Source organism: Maylandia zebra, linkage group LG18, assembly GCF_041146795.1.
Source record: "Maylandia zebra isolate NMK-2024a linkage group LG18, Mzebra_GT3a, whole genome shotgun sequence".
NCBI classification, from domain to species: Eukaryota; Metazoa; Chordata; class Actinopteri; order Cichliformes; family Cichlidae; genus Maylandia; species Maylandia zebra.
In genome coordinates, this window is record NC_135184.1 from 16,300,167 (window position 1) to 16,324,887 (window position 24,721).

Genomic DNA, 24,721 nt, shown 5'->3' on the forward strand with positions numbered 1-24,721 from the left:
ACAAATAATTACCCCTTCACCAAAGTGCTTGACATGTGGTATAAAATTTGTGCTAACGTGTCGTGTTCGGTTTCTACTAAGCATGGCGCTGTGCATTATGGCCAAACATCTCTGCTTTAGTCTCACCTGTTCAAAAGAAATTGATCAGGAAAGTCATGCAGTTAGTTCAGATGTAACACTGGAAACTCAGCTTTGCTGCCATGTTCTTTTTATAGAGAAGAAGCTTTTCTCAGAGACCCTCCTAAACAAGCTATCCTTGTTTAGTGTTTTTCTATCATATGTGACTGAGGCCTTTAAAGTCTATGATGTACTAGAGCTCTTGGGTGATTTTTGCAGCTTCACTGAGCATTGTACAATCTGACCTTGGAGTGAATTTGCTGGGATTGTGGTGTTGTATTAAAACACAACTAAATGCTCCAGAGGGGCAGCACGGTGGCACAGTGGTTAGCACTGTTGCCTCCCAGCAAGAAGGTCCGCCATCTGTGTAGAGTTTGCATGTTCTCCCTGTGTTTGTGTGGGTTATCTCTGGGTACTCTGGCTTTCTCCCACATTCCAAAGATATGCAGTTAGTTGGGATAGGTTAATTGGCAACTCTAAATTGCCCATAGGTGCAAATCGTTGTCTGTCTCTATGTGTTAGCCCTGCAGCAGATTGGCGGCCTGTCCAGGGTGTATCCTGCCTCTAAGACAGCTCTAATAATATAATAATGTCTATATTTAAAATATGTGTTAATATAATGTGTTTAGCACATTATAGTTGACATTAATAGTAGAAAGTAATGTGGATTTGGCTGCCCAGTTTAATTATGCAGCATCACAGTGCTGCTTGTTAAGAAAATGTACACTTTATGAATCTGCTTTACCCAAGGATTTTTATATCTAAGTAACACTAGGCCAAAAACAGTGTGGAAAACTGTTTTGGTTAACCAAAATAAAGGAGTTTAAAGAGAAAAATGAGAAGTGTATTCCCAAGACTAAAGTATAAATATGTACAAAGTGCCCTCAGTTGTGTGTGTTTGTCCCATAATACCTGATGTAAACGTCTCAAACTTTGGGTCTGACATACACCATCTGCATTATAATAACGAAAAGCTAAAGCTAACAATGGAGCAATGTGAAAGAATAAAAACTAAAGTAAATGTGAGCTGAACTGAACTGAGAACAAAAGTTTAAAATAAACTAAAACTACTGAAAAAAAAGTCAAGTATATACCATTTGTTTAAAACTGATTTTTTAATTTGCACAAATATGAAAAAAAGGCTTCTCTGACTTTAAAGGGAGCTCAGCGGCGCACTGTGGGGACAGACAAAAGGCAGACACAAAGAAGAATATGTGAAAATGGAGCAGCGGCAGAGAAATCTTGACTTTGAGTACTCAATGGCATCTTTTATTCAGTGTTAAAAGTTTTTTATGAACCTCAGCAAAGATGAGTATAATGACATCTCTATTGCTGACAAAAAAAAGGAGAGTTGACCCGGATATGTACTAGAATTTTGAAATACAACTTTGAGGACTTCTCAAGAAAAGTAAAGTGAGTTCTCTTCGTAAAATCAGCGGCGTAGCCAGAAACTGTAAAAAAGTAAAGCCGACCACAAGTGAGCCATGATATAAAAGGTCTCATTTATTCATTTATTACACAGGATATTTGTTAATAAAACATCTGCAAAAAATAAAATCAACCTCACTCTGTAGATCTCGTGTTATAAGGGTATATGCGACCAGGATAATTTTAAAGCACAAAAGCTCAGACTTTCTTTGCATAGACTGCACCACCATTAGTTCCCATCAAACACTCGTATCAGCTTAACAAGGCCGCACAGTACAAAGCACTGACCCCGTTTAATTCGCAATCCTCTAGAGTTTACTTACCAACGGGCCCCTTGTGTTTGGATTCCTCTTTGTAAATGGAAGGTAAGAGCATCACTAATTGCGCTAATTGACCTGAACTCTTTTTGACTATGATAGTTTAGCTGTCGCTCTGCAGCATTACAAACAGTTTGTGCAGAGTTTAAAGGGGTGTCTGGAACATCTGGAGGCAACGGTGCTACATATTTCTATTTTCCTCCTACTTTTTTCTCATTTGTGAATGTAAAGTTCCTCTTTGTTTTATTTACAGGTCAAAAAAACAAAGGTAAAATATTTTCAAAAATACACCATAGCTGATTTTATTCCTCTAAATTGGTCCATAGAGTAAATGATGAAGAGAGCACAAGGTTATGAGCTATCTACCTAGTTGTCTAGGGTGCACATCAAATTAACAAATGCCTTAATCCCTACAAGTAATCCCTCAAGTAATCACCATAATTCATAATTCTTTGAGTTCATTTGAATGTCAGTGTTTATTTACATAATCAGGTTTGGGGGTAAAAAATCAAAAGTGCTATAAACATCGTGGAAGGTGTTTCTAATCATGTTTCGAGTGTTTTCGTCCCTTTATGGTTGAGCTGATGGTGAAGCTGATCATCAAAGTGCCTTCATAGTCAGTAATCCAAGACATAGACATATTCTTACCTCACACAGGTATATAAAGAAAAGAGGAAATTAATATAAAGAAATCCATTTCATCCAGCAACGCTGCCAGCGAACATCTGTGTAATTAAATTTTGTCAAAATTAAACTGATTTTGTGTTATAAGACCAGACTGATGTTGCCATTTAGCTTTTAGTTAGACTCTAATCTGAAAAATGGTTTTTCTTTCAGCAAATTGAATTATGGATAAAAGTTTCCACCTCAAAAACACACCAAAAAAAGAAAACGTAAGGTATCAAGTATCACAAATTACACACCATACCATCATATCCAGTGTCCACGCTTTACCTTGCAGAAATTCAAGTGATGTACCATCTGAAGTGGGGAAAAGGCTAGAATCTATGTTGCTTAAACTGCAAGTGGTCAATAAAATTACATAGAAAAGCAGACTGGCTTGGGAAAAGAACTGCATTTTCTTTTGTAAATGATTATAAGGATGTCTGAGACAAAATCACATTTAAAAAAAACCCTTTTGAGTCACACCTTATGTGTCCATTGAGTCTTTCTGTGAAGTTTCAGCCCACAGTTGTTCCAGAAATCTGAGAAATCTGCAGACACGTCAAGTAATCTCTCACAAAGAGGTCTTTTATTCCAGCAGTGCGCACAGCTGCCCCCCATAATGTCCGAGTTTGTACGTGTTCCAGGTCTCCTGTCCACCATCGACACAGGCCACATTCATGATTAAGTGCAGCGTCCTTTTTTAAAAGGGGTCAGTGAAAGCAGCACCTGTCAAGTGGCGTATTTCAGCTTAGGTGTCTGTGAATTACAGGAGAGACTGGAAAGAGAAGCGATCCCAGTGGTGGTCGCGGTGCCTTGGCTCTCCACAAACATCGGGTCCAGGCAAGCGACTTTGGCAGCGAAAAAAGCGTGAATACAGTGAAGCACTGCGAAGAGGTTTGAGAACTCCAGCTCCTGAGAGAGACAGAAAATCAATCCTCAAATCACACACGAGCGATTAATTTTTATAGAGCCGTGCTGCTTTGAAAATCTTGTTGACTTATTTTCTGGCATGCAACATTAAACATCCGTCAAATTTAATTACCTTTGCTTCGATGGATTTGGAGTCTTGATTTTGGAATAAAAACTTGATCTTGCTTTTCCCGTCGTCAGACGACCCTTTTAGTTGGGAGAACTTGTATCTCCACAGCACTGCCTGAAACGCAAACGCAACAACATAACTAAAGCAAAAACAATATGTCTTTATTTTCCGCGCTCAGATTTGTGAATCATTTCTGGTGTCACTTTTTTCATGAATAAGTCATGTTAAAATCCACGCGGATCCGGTGAGAAATGGGGCACGTCAGCAGATCAACCAGAAACTGGAGTGTTATTTTTACCACTGGGGAAATTTAACCAGCCACAGTAATTTCACCTGCATAGCAGAGCTTCGGTGATTCAATTAATGCCGAACCGAATAAACAAAAGCTGTGCATTGACTCAGTTTCATGGCTCCTCTTGTAGACAGCTAGCCAAGTTATTTGCACATTCCTATACTGTTGAAACAACTCCCACCAGCCTAATTAAAACTGCAACATCAGTCTGATTAAATCTTTTAGCCCTGCAATACAGATGAACATTTTTCATTTAACTTAAAGCAGATATTCACGAAGCATTTTCGGTGTGCAGCCACAGAAGTGTCACCTCTCCTCTGCTTTGCCTTTAAAATTCAATCTGGCTCCCGCTAACCTTGTCAGAGGTGCCGATATCACCATCTCCTTCATGTCAATCACTGCATTTCATATTCTGTATCTTTCTTGCATGAAAGATAAAGAACAAAATCAGCTTCCTCCTAAAGCCACACCCGACCAGTGCAATGCTCATTTTTATTCCTGCTTTTACTTTTCCTCTATTTTGTACCACAAAATCAACACATTAATTTGCAGTTCATTTACAGATGAAAAGAAAGAAGTAAATATTGATACTCTGATATGATTAAATTACCACAAATCCTGAACTAAATCAAAGCATCTCCATTTTGACTGCATGAAGCATTGAACCAAGGCTTGCACATTACTGTGTCAGTATTACAATCCAAAATATAGCAGTACGAGTGCTTAATGACCTGTATAATGAGAATGTTTGTAACAATCATTTATATTGCTTATTTGTTTTAAATATTCAGTTTATTGAAATCAGATATTATTTTTCATTCACAGGGCAACTGTAATGCTAGATAAGGAAAAGCTGCTTGCGATGAGTAGGTCATATACAGACTATATGAAAACCTATCATTTCAGTCTTGCTGTTCATTTCAGGGACAAATGATCTAATTAACTGCAAAATAACTCACTGCCCACTTTATTAGGCGAGTGTATACCCTCCTAGTTCCTTTCAGTATTGCACTAATTCCTCAGAGATTTGGTCTGTATTCACATGACATCATCACACAGTTCGGCAGAGTTGTCGGCTGCGCATCCATGATGTGAATCTGCCGTTCCACCGCCATCCAAATGTGCTCTATTGGATTGCGATCTAGTGACTGTGTTGTGGCCATTTGAGTACAGAGAACTCACTGTCATGTTCAAGAAACCAGTTTGAGCTTGTTTGAGCTCATGGTGTGTTATCCTGCTGAATCGATCAGAAGATGAATAGACTGTAGTTATAAAGGGATTGACAGGTTTAGCAACATTACCCAGGAAGGGTTTGGTGAGTAAATGATCAGTTGATATTAAGGAATCCAAAATGTGCTGAGAAAATACCCCCCAGACCATCAACACCACTACCACCAGCCTGAACGACTGATACAAGGAAGCATGGATCAATGCGTTCATATTGTTTACGTCAAATTCTGGCATTACCATCTGAATGTCAGAGCAGAAGTCGAGACTCTTCAAACCAGGCAACGTGTTTCCAGCCTTCTCTTGTCCAGTTTTGGTGAGCCAGTGTGAACTGTAGCCTCAGTTTCATGTTCTTAGCTGACAGGAGTGACACCTGGCGTGCTCTTCTGCACGCTGGTTGTAACGCGTAGTTATTTGAGCTACTGTTCCTGCTGCATCTGCTGCATCCTTTGATGCTCTTTACCCCAAAGAACTGCCGCTCACTGGATATTTTCCTCTTTTTTGGACCTTGTACTATAATCTCTAGAGACAGTTCTGTGGGAAAATCCAGGTTTTTGAAATACTCAGAGCAGCCAATGCTCAAAGTCACTGAAATCACCTTCCTTTCCTATTCTGATACTCAGTTTGAACTTCTGCAGATCCTGTTATGGGCTGATTAGATATTTTAGCTACCAAACAGCTGAATCTAATTAAGTGGCCGGAGAAACAGAACAAAATAAACAGCAAGAAGATTTTAAAGATGTGATGTTTTCAACGTTTCTCATTGATTGCATACTTTGTCTCCAGTAACCAAAGTTATCTAACATAGTGACCTAGTGCTTGGTATTTGCTCTGATTATTTTCTATTGTTTTGTATAGGTTAAACAGCACTATAAGTGCCTCAGTTTTTTTTCTCCAAAAATAAGCACCAGAGTGACTGCATCAGTCATCAGTTTAACAAGAGAAAGAGTGTCAGCGGGAGTCATGATTTCTTTGTTTCCTATATAAATCACTGTTACAACTGTTTCTTCCAGGGTGTACTTCTTTTTTATGATACACGAGTGGCCCTTTGATTTAAAATCTCCAAAAAAAAAAACAACCATCAAGAAAAAAATGATGTTTTTTTCTCATGTGTTTTTTTCACTCAGCCTGCAAAAGTGGAGGATGTGAATATTTGTGTTGCATGAGTGTAATAGTGCACTGTAGGCTGAAAAGAGACTGTCTTACACACAAGTTCTAGCCACATTTACATTATACATGTTCCTGTGTTTGCCATATTGTCTCCATATCTTATCTTATCTACTGTACTGATATCATACTGATAGCTTTCACCTTTTAATTGTATGTTTCATTAAGATTTTTTATGGAAAGGCAAATTCTGATGAATAAACACCTCAGTTATATTCCTGCCTTTTTTCTTCCTCACTGAAATTCACATTAACCCGGTTTTTAAATCCTGCCTTTTCCAGCTTTCAATCATGGAGTAATTCTGCTCCATGTATTTGTCTGCACTTGCAGTTTACATTTGGATTGTAATTTGTGCATTTCTGCCTGTAAACAATATTCTGGCAACATTTTTTATCATCCCTGGGGGACACTGGAGCTTCATATTGCAGGAATTAGGGCCAAAATCTTACAGAACAATATGTCAGTGCTTGTGTCCTGCTCATCCACATAATGTGCACCAGTTGAGTAGTCTGCTCTAAGACCTGGTGAAAGGCCAAAATGAACTGCAGGCAGGAGTGAGACGTTTGAGCTTGGGGGAACCAGCTGTCAAAACGAATGTGCTCAAACTCAAAATGCACACAGTGCAGAATAAGTTAGCAGCACCATAAAAAGGAAAAGGGGAAGCTGGGGTGCCGTGATTAGGTTCATCAAACTGGGTAAAATAATGAATCTCCTATTGTAAGTGTCCCATTTTTGTATTGATGACAAAACACTGTCCTTCACTCACCTTTGACGCAGCATCAAAGCACACAAAGCCCATGCCGAAGTCAATAGTGAGTCCCATAAGGTGGCTTTCCATAATACAGGCGTACGTTTTACACTGCATAACAAGAAAAGAAGATGTCAACCACAGGAGTTACATAAGGACACAAGAGCATCTTTGCTCTTCTGCTAAAAGTCATGTGGGCGTTATCAATCTCTGCACTAAAACAACTGAGAAGGAACCGCATGCAAGATTTAAACTGTCACAATTCCCGGTACATTTCCTGCCGTTCAGGCGCAGACCTGTATCCTCTCCACCTCCAGGAAAGTGGCCATCTGGAAAGCTTTCTCCCAGATCAGCAGCTCACACTCCAGCTCCACGCTGAAGAACATGTCCTCCCCACTCTCTGTCTGAACACTGAAGCAGTGCTTCCTCTTGTCCAGAAGGTCACTGTCCTAAAATAAGTACAGCAAGGCAGTCTCCTGAAGCGAATTACTAAAGCATTTTAGCAGACAATGTTTTCCTCTTATGGGTCTTTGCATAGCTTTACATAACCTAAATTGTACAGGCAGTCTAAGGTCAGCCTACTGTATATCTGATTGAATATGTGAATCTATATGAATTAGGTTTGCCATAATGAGTTTCTAGATAATGAACTCAAGATAAATTCCCACTATGAAATTCAAAGTGACCTCGAACCTGGAGAGAATGAACAATGAAATGTGAACCTTGAGTGTCTCTGTGGGACTGGAAAAGAACACATGCAAATTAATAAGTGAGTTATATAAGGGCATTCCTCAGATTCAGTTTGCTACTTAGTATTCTCAGTGTATCCGATCTGAGAGATGCTTCTGTAAATGTTCAGGGAAGCAGATTAAAAGAAGGACCGACATACCTTTAAAATCTTGCACATTATCTCGTACACAGTAAAGCTTTTCTCTGCTCTCGTCCAGTCCCATGTTGTCACCTGAAAATGTCACATCCAATTTTCAAATTTTATTTGAGGAATGTATTTGTTTTGGTAGAAATACTTTTAAATAATATTGCAATTATTTGCAACAAAAAAAACCAAAACAATGTCAGGACAACATAAAGATAAGTTTGTGTTTCATTCTTGAAATATAAAATCAAATAAAGAGCCGCTATATTTACTATAAACTCCAAAAACTGCAGTTCCTCTAATGACCACTTGAGGCTATCTCCAAAAGAGGGGCCAATCCCCATAGAAAGTTTACAACAGAAAGACACATGGATATTGACTTGGCCATTTTTCAGCCATCCTGTATTAGATTTGCTGATGTGATTGGGATCCCTGTCCTGTTACATGATCCAGTGTAACAGGACAAACTTTAGCTTCCAGAGTCAGACTGACATTCACGATGACTCAGTGACTGCAGGGTACCCAAATCATCACCCCTCCACCACCGTGCTTGACAGTCAGTATGAGGTGTTTGTGCTGATATGCTGTGATGTTGCACATTGTGGGTAACGTCTCCACTTTGGACATTGTCCCAGAAGTCTTGGAGTTTGTTCAAATGCAACTTTGCAAACCTAAAGCTGCCATGTTCTTTTAGAGAACAGAGGCTCTCTCCTTTCATACTTACTGAGTCTTTTTCTATTTGTATTATCATGAACATTTTTTGCAGTTTCTCTGAGCATTGCATGGTCTTATCATGTAGTAAATTTGCAGGGGCATCCACTCTTGGGAAGACTGGAATTGCTGATGATCAGTTCATTGTTTAGCAGCACCTGGCTCCTACCTATTCTATAGATTCCTACAGTGATACTAATAGGTAATATCATGCTGGCTCTAAAAAGTTTATATAGTCTGTTGTACTGAGCAAGAATTGTTTTTACTGTAATCTTTTACCCACTGATATAAAACAGTTGGTTAATGTTATGTAATTTAGAACAAATCCGAAGTTACACTGTAAGTAATAACACAACAGATAAACTCATTTATTAATCTTTTACACTTTAACGTTTACATTTTTGGTTTTGAAAAGTCTACAGAAAAGAAGCCACCAACCTATACTCTTTATAGTTTCATAGAAATGTTTGAAATCCAAAGCCCTCAAGGCTTGCCGTGCCCATCCACAGATTTCTAAAACATGACTGTACAATAGCCATTTGTGTCCACAGTTATTGATGAATGGTTGTCGGACTCAGCTGTCTCCTTGCCACGTGAATGGAAATATTTGTCACAGGTAACTTCAACAATAAAGAATCTGGTCGTCACTGCTGAATAGGCAGGCTCCTACATCCCACCATCTATTCACATTAGCATTTTCCATTTATATCAGCACATTCACATTGAGAAGGCAATTTCAGTTATCTATCAATCTTTCCTCATCTCCCGGACCATCGACAGCTTATCCCTCTTGTCATAATCACCTAAGTGGCTGGCAGAATGTAAACAGATTTAATGATCGCCATCAATCAAGTGAAAGATCAATGCAGCACAAATGATTATGAGTGAGCTGCTTCCTTTTTGCCTAAGCATTTTCTCCCTAAACAATACATTAGCATCAAATGAAAATCTCCCGATGGAGCTGAATGACATCCATTCAAATGCAGACGCTGGCAGGAAAACTTACAGGAGGTGCTGAAAACTTGAAGAGGGAGGAACCCCTCAAAGCGAGGAACTTTGGTGAATACATTCGGTCCTGAACGGAGTCCTGCTCCTTCTCGTCAACCCAGCCCATGTAGATAATCTATCAGAGGGTAAAGACAACAAAGGCATGTTATTTTATGCCACTCTGTAAAATCTAATGAATAGTTGTTGAAAAGCTCTAAAAACAGACTTTAGTCAGTTTAGTTTAGTGGTTATTCGGTGCTGCTATATTTGACCGAGTACAAATGGCTTGTACGGTAGTCATAAAAGCAGTGCACTGTAGTCTTTAAGAGAAATACTGATCTAATATTAAAGTTGAATAAACTTTATGGGTTTTATGATCCTTTAATAACAAAAGATTTAAATTAAAATCTATTTTCCATCGAGTTCAGATGTCTCAAACGTGTGGCTCCATGGCTACATACAGCTCTTTTTCCCATCTGCCTTTGGTTTCCTGTGGCTTTCACAAAAAATTAGATGAAAGGGAAAATAGCAGAGTTAATTGTTTAAAATTGTATTTCTCATCAAAGTAAAAAAAAAAAACTATAAAAAAAACTTTTAAAAAACTTAAAAAAGTATGTCTATATTCAAGGGTGTGTCCAGAACCCCACCATGGGGTGGCACCAGCCCCCCTGGATTACTTGGTGTATCCTTCCCACCAAAGCACTAGATCAGAGTACTGTTAATCTTGTGATCTCCAACACCATTAGAATGGAGCATATTAGCTCTTTAACGAGTACTTTAACGAGGTTTGATTTCCACGTTATTCTGCTTTTATTTTGAAAGCTTTAATTACTTGTTGTTTCGTTGTTAAAATGTATCATAACAGATCAACAACAATATAAGTGATTAAAATCAGTCATCAACAGCAGCAATATGAAGATTTACATGTCAGTAATTCAATATTCAGTAAATATTACGTATATGGCCCAGAAAGCGGTCATTCCACCTAATGAAAACATTTACTTTAGCTACTTTAAATATATTTTGAATATGTGACCTGTGCACTATTAAGCTACGTAAGTAGGATTGTAGCTTTTCTTATTATTATTATTATCTAAATACAGTTTTTTCACTTTACAAAACAATTTCCCAACACAAAATTATATTTAAACCCTTGTGCAGTGCCACTTTTCACATAATAATACATTTTTAATATGTCACAGAGATGACGGGGGGGGGGGGGCTGTTTCTACACTGACTCAGTTTAAATACTCGGATTTCCTGTGGGCCCCCCTGCTAACTGAAACAGCCCCTGCCTTTAAATTAATTTGTTTTGCTAACATAAATTTATTTGCTGGCTTAGTGCATCTGTCGCTGGGTTTTAGTCAAAATGCGATTAAAACTGGCTAACCCCACCTAACCCCCCTTTTACTATTTTAAAGCTATTATATGTTTTATGCTATATATTTTATTTTTGAGCATTATTGATTATTATTGAGTCGTTTATACAAACACGTGCAGGACTCATTGAAGGAGTACACCCTGAACCTAGAGTTGCCAACGTCTCACAAAGCTAACTCTATAATTTCTTAAAAGCAAATAGAACATGTTATTATTCTAATAAAAATCCAAAGATAAAGTACCAAATTATCAATTATTATAAATAACCCAGTTCAGAATTTCCAAATTGGCCAAGATCAGTGAACAAACTGGTGACTGGTTTTCAGGGTCCCTGCATTTTGGACCCTGAGCTCTTTCTGAGTTCATGATTTGTTTTGGTTTTAAGAGATGATTTATCAGGTCTCTCCACTCTGCCTTCTTCCCTCATGTGTGTATTTAAGTCCTCAGTTCTTTGTCACGTCGTCCTCTTGAGCTGCATGTTCCCTTTTACCTGTTTTCTCTTAGATTCTGAGTCTCCTGCATTTTTGACTCCAGCTATCTTAGTTTTTGCATTTTAGTTTTCCTGTGAGTTTTCCAGCAGTAAAGCTGTTTTGAGTTTAGTTCTGCTTCTAAATCCTGCAATTGGGTCCACACTCTGCCTGGTGCTGACGCTGGCTTGTTGTTTTACACTGTGGTTTTTTTTGGAAAGATTAAACACATAAGCTACAAGGTATTAATCATTAAGCTTTAGGGATGTTGTAGGATTTTGTTATTTTTGGAAAGACTATCCTTTCCCCAATTTCCTGTCTCAATGCTGAGGGTGGTAGCTTCACGTTTAGCACAGAGAGTGAAATCAGAGTCTCAGAAAGGACAGCGAATAAGTGAATTTACTAAAATTACAAACTTTTCTTTTAGGATTGGAAATCAGTAGTCTTTCTTTTTTTCCAACAGATTGAAAAACCTGATAAATTAAGGTCACAAAGTAAACATAAAAACACAAGAAAGCAACAGTTTATTAGATTTGCCCACAAAGGTTTACAATGCCTATAGGTGTTTAATACTGCAGTATGACAGGTTTAGTTACCTATTAAGCTTTTAAAAACAGCATTTAATAAATAGTTTATAGCATTTTGTCCCATTGCTTTAAGCAGACACAAGACTTTTTTTAGGGGTTATATTTAATAAGGGGCCATCATTGAGCTTTTGTAGTGACCTACTGCAGGTGTTAGTTGTCGTGGCCCCTGTTGTTAACCTAATTTGCCTTGTAGGACAATAAACTATTGAATTGAACTGAGCTGAAATATATATTTGACCATAGCTTCATATCACCTGTAAAGCTATAGTGACTAGTATTTGATTGTATTAGTGCATTTTTTCTTCTCTGATGAATTAGTTTAAAGTTTATTAATGTGAGTCAAAAAATTAACCCGAAAGTTTCATTTCTCACACTTTACGGATCTGTTTATGTGTCCAATTACACAAGTACACCTTTTCAGTCCTTTATATTGTAGTCTGACCAAAACAATTACATGTGATGTGTATGGGTGAGGAAAGTTACAGAGAAAACTGACACTGATTCATGATGACACACGGCCATCAGCCACGAGATTAAAACCACCTACCACCTGCTACGGTGCAGCGTTCTGCTCGGAAAGTTTGGTGCCTGACATTCATGTGATGTTACTTTGTCTGTTTTAATGTTGTGGCTGATGTGTGTACTTCATTCTTTTGCGTACCCCAGCAAACGCTTTGTAATTTAGCACTCGCAGCAAGGACAAGCAGCTAGACAGACGGGGAAATGAAGAAAAAGAAAGCAAAGCCTCAATCGGCAGTGCTGCAAGACATCAGTTCAGATATTAAAGATATCATAGCATCACTCTTCAGGAAGCCACAGGTTGACTGTGCCAAGAGAAAATTATTTGTTTGCTTTTCTTTTTGCAGGTTTTTGTTTGTTTATTTGGGTTTTTTTAAAGAATTTGCAAGCAAGTGAAAGATTTGGGACAGGCACGTCTCACGCTGTTTCATTTCTTGAATGAATTGTCAAGTGGATTCATGTCTCTTTGTGGGTCAGAAAACCAGATTGAAAAAGTAACAAAGAAGAGCCTCGCTGTGGTTTTTTAAATGAAAGATGACGCTCTGCGAGTTAACTGGCTGAAAGCGCTTAAACAGTTTTCTGATCATGTCTCAGTGGACGGACAAAAATGATGCAAACGCTCCTCTTGTGCTGCAATAGATGGCTTCTTTTTAATTTATTTATTTTTCTTGACTGGTTATATTCACTTCTGATTGTCAGGATAAGGATGAAATGAATGCCCGACAACGCAAAATGAAGATCTTAAGACGCAACCGCTGCAGGAGGAAAAACATCTTACCTGCTGGTTAACTGGAAAATTCCGGTTAATCTTCTTCACCTGTGAAATTTTGTGAGAATGTCAGTAACTCATTAAAATATCTCCCGCTAACAATCAGACACAGCTGACAAGGTCGACATATTTGCAGGAGCCCACGAGGCCCGCCAATCAGTGACAAAGCTTCCAAGAATAAATAAACATGAATTACAGTTTCCGTGCTAACATACTAACCACGGCACTGAAGGAAAACGGTTTGAGATACTTCATTTAGTCAAAGCATGCAAATTTCAAAATGAGATAGAGTCATTTCCACAAGGACCCGAGGCTGTTCCTAAAAGAAATCCTTTTTTTAAAATCCATTCTCTCTGTGGTAATAAAAGCGGGGGGACTACAGAGTGAGCAGTCAGCCTTTAAATTAAAACATTCTCCTCAGATCACAGGTATCGCTTGCACCTAATCCACACTTTACTATCAAAATAACTCTTCCTTAGGAGCTGAACACCAAATTAAGCTGTCCGGTCCTCATGCCGTCCTCCTATAGAAGGAGGAAAATGTCGCAGCAGCTTACTGTGAGATGTAGCTGAAGTTTGGGTCCAGAGAGAAAACACGATTTTTGGTTTTTTTTTTTCCAGAAGATGAACTGTCAGGATGTGAGCCGGGTTTGAATATATGTGAGCGGTGACGGTGGGTTTGTTCAGATGGCAGGTCTATCCTGTTCTAACACAAATTAGGAAATTCTGAAGGGTCCGGTTTTTCAAGTTTTGCAGGAGCTTGTGCACATTTCACCGTATCTAAAAATACAAACAGGAGAAGTTTGACTGAAGTTTGTGGGCGCCCTGGAGGTGGCGTTTTCACACCTATAGTTTGTTCATTCTGCTTCCAATGAGTTGATGAGCTTGTGAACTTGCAGATTTTCCTCATTGTTTGGTTTCTTTTTGCACAAAGAAAACTCCAAGTGAGCTCCAAGTGAACCAACATGCGTCACGAATAACCAGTCTGCTTACAGTCCGGATGTGTCTGAGGCAGGAGCCATAAAAGTAAACACAGGAAGAAGGAACCATATTCTGGATTAGTGGAAAACATGGATAATTTACTCCTAATGAGTTTTTATTTATCTGTGTGATTTTTCAGGCACCCGAGGCAAAACAAACAAACTGCTCTGGAGTTTGCACTCTGAGAACTGAGAACACCTTCAAACGGACTCAGTACAGTTTTTCTGGTCTTTACCTGAGTATGATTACTGTGCCCACATCTGTACAAATGAACCACACCAAGGGGGAAAACAAAGCAATGTTTAAAGAGGCTAAAAACACCCTACGTCACAACAGGAGCTGGCAGTGGTGAAAGGAGTACTTGGACCCTTTCTTTGAGGGCATTTTCACACCTGCAATTTAAATCAGCTGATCAGTTTGTAAAGTTGCAGGTTTTTCTTGTGGGTTGGTTTCTTTTCACACAGAGAAAACTCTCAAAAGTGAATCAAAATGTGTCACTACACACCACATGAGAACGCTCAAGTCCTGTTATTGGGCAGATCTGTCTCAGGCGGGAGCAGCAAAAGTAAGTACAGGAAGAAGGTGCTGTGTTCTGGACTAGCAGATATCAAATGAGCCCTTGGTTCATTTTACACAGCTATGATACTTTTCCACATCTGGAAAGAATACCTGGCAACAGGATAGCGTACACCTGGTAGTTGGGTTGGATCAGGCTTTGATCACATTCTCACCTGAAATAAACCACTTTGGAGTTTGTTTGTAACCGCACAAAGACAACCCTCCTCCAAAGGGTCTTTTGGTGGTTGCTTGGTCCACAAATGAGTGCAAGTGCTGCACAAATGAACTGCACCAAAGGCTAACGAGCCCAGTAGCAAAAACACCCTATATTCATATAGTTATATAGTATAACTGCACAAATTTAGCCAGTAAGTGTAAAAATAAAAGTTATGATGAATTTACTGGATTACACATTACACAGGATTGCACTTCATAGTAGAAGAAGAATAGTATCCACTGGGTACCAGACTCTCCAACAGGTGATATATGCCAGTATATGATAAATATCAGGGGTTTTTAATAAATCTATATAATAAGCATCACTGTTCAGCAGAAGTGAAAAAAACACCTTTTTTTCTTCCTTGTTGATATCTTCTAATTTACTTATTTGAAATCTTAAAGTTAACAGCTGCAGTTAAAACCTTTAAATGAATAAATATTGTTTAGTTCAAATGAAAATCATCAGAGAAAATATAAATAACTTTATATTTAAACACAGTACTTGTATAAATATACTTCGGTGCTTCCCACCACTGGGAGCTTGTGCTTTATTCGGTTGTTTCTAGAAACTAAATAACAGAGCAATTCAGTCTTCGGCTGTTATAAAAACAACTAAATTGCCTTCCAATTTAAGAAAATTGGCCTCAAAATTCATGACAGCACACTGTAAACCAAACAACTGCATAATGAAAGGTGAACAGCTCGCTGACAGAGGTGGACAGACACTTAACAGTGGAGCTGCTCAATGCCACTGAGCTACAGCTTTGAAAATTGCCTCGGAATCGAATCAGCACCTCTGAGCCCAAGTCTCGGCAGAAAATACTGGAACGAGCTGGAAAACCTGAAGCACAGCTGTGCTAAAGAAACCACAAGGTCAAGGCACAAAGACATAACCTGGTGTGGGGAGCAGTAAACAAGAAAGAAATGAGTCATGACGAATGAGTCACGATTCAAGCTCATTCTTACTTCTGATTTGATTCACAATTACATTTGGAAGGGAGGCGGCAGGACGAGTTCAGCCTACGATATCTGTTGCTTCGCTGTGCAGCTGACTAGTGGGAGTTGTTAGAAGCAATGGAGTAAAAAAAACTTCCCTTCCTAATGTTTCCACACTCCTTCAAATGATGCCTTAAAGTGCGCTGCTAAATAAATTAAAGAGTGGTTTCATGAACACTGGGATGGCCTCTCCAGTCACCAGACCTGAACATCACGGAGTCTTTATGGGGATTTGTGCAGTGCTGAGTGGATTTCCTCCTCCATCATCGCCCAGAGAACTGGAGGCACTTTTTTCGTGACGAATGCTTCAGTGTTTGAGTACAAACAGATCAGCTGAAATGTAAGCGAGCGAAGGATGACCCCCGGCCCCCATTAGAGCCTTAATTTTAATATATCTCTGTCTCGTTTCCATGATTTTCTCCGGTTCTTAAGTCACTCTATTAACATTTACTTTGAGCTCACGATGCAAAGCCACAAATAAGTTTGGCGGTTTTATGGTGTTTTTAAAATCTTTGTAGGACAATTTGTGGCTGATGTGCAGCACAATCAAGCAATCAATAAATCCTTTATTTGTCTCTGGAGCGTAATCAGTTTTATAGTGGTGGAATAACAACAGGATGAAACCACAAAGCACATTAGCATGTAATATAAATACAATTATTATGCAAATTCTAAAATATGCCAGACCCTGACTGGTTAAAGTGTATCTGGACTCACAATGTAGCTGGAAAACGCAAATTAAATAGTTATGTAATACTCTCTAATACTTACAGTATGTGTGGTTAGCTACACTGTGCAGACATGTTGGTCTGGTGATTTGCTCCAGACTAAAATATCTCAACATCTGCATCTGGATTTAGATTTTGGACAGATTTGTGATTCCCAAACATGCATGGAAGGAGTCGCCATGATGTCACCTAAAGCTTTATGTTCAACAGTTTCAAAGCACTAGCAGGAGGAGCCTTGATTTCTCCCGTAAGACAATTTTTTTGATTTGGATCATTTTTAAATATATTTTCAATGTAGTAATTCAACAGCATAGTGGTTTACACATGTGCCAACCATGGTTTGATGCTGTGAGGAGACACAAATTCCTTTGGGGTTGCGTCAGGAAGGGCATCAAATAGTCCTTTCACCATCACACTGCTTACTCAAAGGGGGCTGTTTATTGTTGGAGGGTCTTAACCTTACAACATAAAGCATCTTGAGACAACTGTTGTTATAAATTTGAAGCCATAATAATTAAAATTGTACTGAATTCAATTGAAAATATGCAGAGCTACCCACTGCAGTGACTCCTTCTGAATAGGGGACTAGAAGAAAGTGTTCTTGGGTTCAGTGAGTAGTGGGCTACTTTTCTTGTAGCCCTACTGCAACATTCTCCTTTTTGTAATCAGATGAGTCGCCTCCTGCTGGCCATTAGAAAGAATGCAGCTTCCACTAGCTTTACCGTTCAGACCTCGAGGCTATATCTTTCAGTTAGTATAACAGATTTGTAAATCCCAAGAAAACAGAGTGCAATTTTAAGACAGGGAACCTCTGACATTTTTTCAAAGCCCATCTTCATCTTCTGACATTTGTGTTAACAACTGGACAGCTTGCACTCTCAGCCTTTTAGTCATCATCCTCTCATCATGAACTGTAATCACATTGATGATCGCATAGTTTTAAATGTGGAGTTTTAATTTATTTGTGTGCAATATTTCACTGCATTTTCCTCAATCTGCTCACTCCTACAACAGTGAAAGGTTGTAAATGATGCAGTGTAAACAACAACAATGCAGTTTGTGACCATGGTGAGTGGTGAATGGATGTGTATTTGTGTAACACTTTCTAGTCTTGCTGACCACTTAAAGCATTTTTACACTGCGAGCCACATTTAGCCATCCACACATCATACAGTGCTTTTTTCCAAGCACTTAAGCTATCACAGCAGCTCACACACCGGCGGAAATATCCAGGGCAATCTGGGGCTTAGTATCTCGCTCAAGGACACAAGGCCACCACCAGCAGTACCGCTGAAGTCGGTGATGCTTCATGAACAAATCAGTGCAGAAAAAAAAACCCCATCTCACATGGAATATTACACTGCATCTGGACATTCTCTGCATTCACATTCACATGCAATTCACATGCTGATGTGAATTACTCAGTCACATCAGCATGTGACCAAAAGACAAGTGACAAGCTGCAAAATGAACCGTAAGATCACTTTCTGATGAGTGAAGTCAAAATAAACATTTTTTTAAAATGTCATGCAATAAGACACATTTTATTTCAGCAAATCCATCTACTGTATGTTACCAGCTCACTCACATCCTTCACTAAGTACTCAGGCCAGAACAGGAATACATTCTCAACTGTTAAAACTGCTGGCAGTGAGTCATCAGTGTTATGTTTAGTATGTCCCTCACTTCGTCCACTCTAATTAATCAGGGCTCCATTATCCCCCCAAGACACTCTCTCTCTCACACACACACACACACACACACACACACACACACACACACACACACACACACACACACACACGATAATTACAAATCCCTGATTTTTACTGCTGCTCAGTCGGTCCCGTGTTTTTATCTATCTAGTAATTCCCAAAAAATACCAGAAGTTTCTACATGGAAATGAATGAAAATAAACCAAAATACAAAATGTTAAATGTATCAATTTTTCATATATGAGCAATGATGTGCAGCAATGGAGCTTGTTAAGCAGTATTGGTATTTCAGACCCCTGCCGAGCATGACCACTCATCTGAAAACACATAAACAGGTTTTCCACAAAGCTGAAGTAGAGCTTGGAAAATTGTATTCACAATAAGAGAAAGAATACAACGCAGTCATTTCTTTGTTTCTTTCTGCCTTGTGGTTTCATTTTAATGCAATATTTTTGGATGAATTATAGATAATATGAGTGCATACTGGCAGCTGGAAGGAATAAGTGTAGTACAGCGAGGCTGCTGTTATTGTGACTTCGAGCACTCAGGAATAAAATTTAACTTTATTCGTAGTGAGAAGGCCCACTAGTACGTGTCTACGGCCCTTAATGTTGTGACATTCAGAAAGGAACTGTTAGATAATCCACAAACTGCAAGCGTGTTGCATGAACACCCAAACCAATTTCCTGCTGGTTTACATGTGGGACCACGAGAGCTAACAACTGTTATTGCTTCTTACTCACATTGTGCTTGGTGAGGCTGGAAATGTTGCTTGCAATTGCCTGAAGCCAGTCCAAGCATTCTTCTGCTGTGGGAAACTGTATAACTCCACTGCAAACACCATCCACTGCTATGACCTGGAAAGCATTTTTCCTGAAAGAGTAAAAGAAACACAAGCCAAAGATCAGGGGAGGATTTCAAATATTTTACACATTCATATTTAGTTTCTGTTTTTATTTTAAAAGGGGATTAGAGACAGTTCATTGCATCCCAGCATTGGAAACTCTTCCTCTGGGATTCCTGTGATAACAAACTAAGCAAAACTGACTGTGGTGAAAAATGCTGCTGTTTAATAACTTGAAAAACTGAGTGTCCAATTTTCCAAGATTAATTAATTTAGCAACGTAAGCTAAGTGCAAGCTCACTAATTAGTTACTTTGCTTGTTTAGGCGATCCACATGCATAATATGAAAACAGATTTGGGGGCATTTATATTTCTTTCTCTCTTTTAATTTTTTTGAATACTGCACTACTTTTGGAACAGGCTGGTCAGGTGATGAAAAACCTCAAAATATTAAATGTTCACTTCTTTTTTTAATATAATCCAAAAGCTGTGCCTGCAATATGAAAAATAAATGCAAAAACATATTCAGCAATATGCAGTTATTGAGATAAAACCAGAACAGTTACATACAGTGGGGCAAAAAAGTATTTAGTCAGCCACCGATTGTGCAAGTTCCCCCACCTAAAATGATGACAGAGGTCAGTAATTTGCACCAGAGGTACACTTCAACTGTGAGAGACAGAATGTGAAAAAAAAATCCATGAATCCACATGGTAGGATTTGTAAAGAATTTATTCCTAAATTAGGTCTGAGTGACTCAGGTGAGGTGGAGATGGGGAGGAGGTTGGTTGCGCGGACACAGCGATTAGCTTCATTGGAATGCTAGTGGATACCATCATCCCCTCGGCTACAATCCGGATTTTTCCCAACCAAAAACCTTGGGTTGACTCTACTGTCAGGAGAGCTCTCAAAGCACGGACCACTGCCTATAAAAATGGGCTCACATCGGGTGATATGACCAGCTACAAAGCAGCTTCTTATGGTTTAAGGAAGACTGTGAAAGCGGCTAAGAGGCGCTATAAGGACAATGTGGAGTCGCATTTCCAACACGGTGACTCCCGACGTATATGGGACGGGCTACGAAAAATCACAGATTATAAACCCAGCACTGTGAGATGTATGAAACCAGAATTAGCTGACGACCTCAATGCCTTTTTTGCGCGTTTCGAGGTGCCTGCTGTGGCAGCAATTCAGAGCTCCGCACCTGCCCCCGCTGCTGAACCAGCACCATTGATACTCTCTGAGCATGATGTGAGGAGAGCTCTGAGGGCAACAAACTGCAGGAAGGCAGCGGGACCAGATAGCATACCGGGACGTGTGCTAAGAGTATGTGCAGATCAGCTGACCACAGTTTTCACTAGCCTCTTCAATGCCTCTCTGGCTCAGCAGGTAGTCCCCACCTGCTTTAAAACATCAGTGATTGTTCCGATCCCGAAGAACACCCGCCCAGCCAGCCTAAATGATTATCGCCCAGTAGCCCTAACATCTGTAGTGATGAAGTGTTTTGAGAGGCTCATGAAACCCTTCATCAGTTCCCTCCTTCCTCCCGACTTCGACTCACTGCAGTTTGCATACCGGACAAACAGATCTACCGGAGATGCTGTAGCACAGGTCCTGCATACCACACTGAGCCATCTAGATGAGGGATGTGGGAACTATGTGAGAATGCTGTTTATAGATTACAGCTCAGCATTCAACACCATAGTTCCCCACACCCTCTCGGGTAAGCTCCAAGATCTGGGATTCAGTACATCTTTGTGCAGGTGGATTTATAGCTTCCTGACCACGAGACCACAGTCAGTGAGAATAGGGGATGTGTACTCCCATACACTCTCATTGAACATAGGGGCCCCCCAGGGATGTGTACTGAGCCCCCTTCTCTACTCCCTCTACACCGCGGACTGCACGGCCAGACACCCCACTAATTCCATTGTGAAGTTTGCTGACGACACAGTGGTGGTGGGACTCATCTCTGGGAACGACGAGACGGCCTACCAGAGTGAGGTGGATGGACTAGCAAAGTGGTGTGAGGCAAATCACCTCTCCATGAACATCAGCAAAACAAAGGAGATGGTGATTGACTTCAGAAAACAGAGAGGTGAGAAAACTCACACCCCAATTCAGATCTATGGAACCCCTGTGGAGAGAGTCTCCAACTTCAAATACCTCGGTGTCCACATCAACGAGGACCTCACTTGGAGTACACACACGGACTTCCTCATTAGTAAAGGCAGACAGCGCCTCTATCACCTGAGGCGTCTAAAGAGGTTTAAGATCTCCAAGAATATACAGAGGAGATTCTACACTGGTGTCATTGAGAGCATCCTGTGCAACAACATCATGGTGTGGTACGGGAACTGCACAGTACAGCAACAGAAAGCCCTGCAGAGGGTTGTGCGCACAGCTGAACGCACTATGGGAACATCTCTACCAGCACTGCAGGACATCTATGCTGAAAGGTGCAGATCCAGGGCCATCAGGATCATTAGGGATTCTAGCCATCCCGCCCACAAACTGTTCAGGCCACTGAGGTCAGGGAAGCGCCTCTGTAGCCTGAAAACAAGAACAGAAAGGTTCAGGAGGAGTTTTTACCCACAAACAGTGAGACTCCTCAACCAAAACACAAACCGGACAACATGATGGACAATCTCACACACAGTACATAATTTGCACTTTATCTTTCTTCTCTGAACCTTATCCGTACCTTATTATATACATCTGTACTATGTAAATATGTATATTTTTATAGTCTTCTCATTCAACTCATTACAGTGCAATATCTTGCACGTCATGGATATATATTTATAAGCACAAACATATGGACTTTTACATTGTTTTTTTTATATATTTTTTTACTTTTAACTTTTGTTTCTTTTCCTTTTTTTCTTAGCTTATGTAAAATCCTTTTTAGCATGTTTGCACAGTCGGGGGGAGTACTTTTTTAGCCAGAAAAAACATTTCACTGTATGTTGTACCAGCTATAACTACATGTGACAAATAAATAAAGAATTGAATTGAATTGAATTGCACAAATGAGAGCCTGAAAGGAAGAATGACAGAGAAAACAGACTTAAACCATATAGAGTAGAGGCTGATTGGCTCCAAGAAGGTGATGTTGGCATTGAGTTTGATAGTGTGTGAAAGTGGCAGTGATGTAATGAACAGACTGGCAGCCTAGGAAAGCGGCTCGGTTCACTCTGGCACAGCTGGCTGCCGGCAGAGCCGGCGGGCACGCCACTGCAGCCCCCTCTGGCTTCTGCTTCGTGGCTACTGGGTGACCCCTCATCTGGGGCTCTCCTCAGCTCTTCTCAGAAGGGTGGAACGAATGTCCCTCCGGTGGTCCGACTTGGGCTCTCTCACTCTGGGGCCTCTGGATGTCTGGAGGCTGGATCTCCTCCATGCCTGCTTCATGCCCTGGGGGACAGGGTTATGGCTCTCTACATCCTCTAGCAGACCATTACACAGGGAAACCTTTTGAATACAAGCGCACTGATCCACACAGGTGTGCACACGGGTGTTCACTGTTCATAGACATAAACTACACCTTTATTGGCTGCTATTTCTAAGCACATTATGCGCTGTCGGTCCTGCTTGCTACACAACAACATTCAATATTTAGTATTTACTGCTGTTTACACTTAGCTAGATTAACGTGATGGTGTTGTGTTTAGTATGTTGCTCTGGTTTTTTTTTTTTGCTTGTTTTCTCTTCTTTTTCTCTCAACAGGTGATCCAGGAGATCTTCTTTTCTTCTTTCTCTTTTTAAGTGCCCTTTCTCACTGTCCCTCTTCCCTTCTGTTTTTCTTTTCCTTCCTCTTTCTTTCTCCCTTTCCTATCCCTCAGTCATGTCTGTCCCATCTGTAACAACTGAAAATAAAATAAAATAAACAATAACAACAAAGGTTGATCAAATGGACCAATACGGCAATGCCGTGATGATCCATTTGGCAAAGTAAATCCATTGGGTCTCCTTGTTGGTCTTCAGACAACAATTCTGACGGCTAAAGAACCAAATGGGACAGGCAAAAAAAAAAAAAATTTTTTTAAAAAGCAGGCTGCTCAGTGATTACAGATCTTCCTTATTGAAGTTATATATATAGAGCTTTTCTGCTCTAACTGAGCACTTAATACAAGCTTTGGGTGCACACAATCTGGGGTTCAGTATCTTCCACAAGAGTACTTTAAGGTGTATTTAACAGCAGCCAGGGAATTGATCCACCAACCTTCCGACTGGTAGATGATCTGTTCTACCTCCTGAGTCACAGGTGGCACCGGGTGTTTCCTACAGGGACTGTATGATTGTGGGAGTTCATGCTAATACTGCAGGGTTTTACTTTACACTGTAAAGCACCATCGGACAGCTGTTGTGAACTGGAACTACAAATACAGTGTATGTACTACTGTGTATATAAAATCGTTTCTTTTGCTTTGTGGTAAACTTCACTATCATGTCCCTTTTCTGTTCCAGACAGGCGCCAGGCAACGAACTATTGGCTTTTTGGTTCAGTTACTATAATCCTTTTCTCTGCGTATCCAAAGAGTTGCCCAAACTGACACGAGCAGAGGAACATAAATCTGGCTTTACTCACTAACCCAACCAAATCACAAGACACCAGTGAGGCATAAGTTAAAGTGTTAACCCAGCCAAATACTGATCGTGTGTTTAATGGTACACTCTACACAGTCTATTTATAGATGGAGCATTGCAGTGTGCTCTATTTGAAAATCCCCAAGCATTTAAAATGTAAGAGATCTCTGCACTAACATCTTAAGAAGAAAGAAACTGACACTTCAGCACGAAGTCCCAGAGCTCACCTGGAAACGTCAGAGCCGGGGATATACTGTGACAAGCGTGAGTGTAGCAGAGGAATAAGGCGCAGGTCCACCCATCTCTTCTCCCAGCGAAGCCCTGGGGACGTGGGCCAGGACGAGCAGGACAGGGTGTCCTGCAGAAGTGTGAAACCGAAGTTAGAAGAGGTAGCCCCTTCCCACCTCCAGCATTTGAAGCTGTTCCCATGTCAAAGAGCCCGAGTCCTGCTGCAACTATACGGTTGTTGCGGATGCACAGACAGCACAAGCTGCAGATTAAAAGTGATTTGCCGTCCTCAAAAGATAAAGATAGAACATCCTAGCTATCAGCAAGCAGTGACAGTTGCATGGAAACAACTTTCTGGCATCTGCTGCTGCGTAGTTACAAAAGGACAGCTACTAAATCAGCCAATCAAAAGAAAGGCTAATGAAAAAGTACCGTGTTGTTAGGATGGTAGTTCAAGTGCAGGCCACTATCACACAGAGGAGAGGAGGTCCCACTACTCTGGTCACTGGGGATGCCTGCAGCATACAGGAAAACAACAATAAACCCACAGCTACACCCCCGTCTATTTCAA

At 40.1% G+C, this 24,721-nt stretch overlaps 1 protein-coding gene across 3 annotated transcripts in view; it reads right to left on the minus strand.

Moving 5' to 3' along the window:
* Window positions 1-1,462: 1,462 nt before the first annotated feature.
* Window positions 1,463-24,721, minus strand: part of sntg1 (syntrophin, gamma 1) — a 42,884-nt gene continuing 19,625 nt past the window's right edge. For 2 of the 3 annotated variants that reach the window (XM_012916700.3, XM_004542799.4), the window contains 10 exons: window positions 24,583-24,665; window positions 24,150-24,280; window positions 19,235-19,364; window positions 13,305-13,343; window positions 9,593-9,709; window positions 7,891-7,962; window positions 7,298-7,450; window positions 7,020-7,112; window positions 3,571-3,681; window positions 1,463-3,440 (listed from right to left, as the gene is read on the minus strand). In XM_012916700.3, the coding sequence (XP_012772154.1) occupies window positions 3,258-3,440; window positions 3,571-3,681; window positions 7,020-7,112; window positions 7,298-7,450; window positions 7,891-7,962; window positions 9,593-9,709; window positions 13,305-13,343; window positions 19,235-19,364; window positions 24,150-24,280; window positions 24,583-24,665 (1,112 nt within the window). In that variant the 3' untranslated portion in view covers window positions 1,463-3,257. The remainder of the gene's footprint in view (window positions 3,441-3,570; window positions 3,682-7,019; window positions 7,113-7,297; window positions 7,451-7,890; window positions 7,963-9,592; window positions 9,710-13,304; window positions 13,344-19,234; window positions 19,365-24,149; window positions 24,281-24,582; window positions 24,666-24,721) is intronic. The other variant, XM_004542800.4, reaches the window with a different exon arrangement.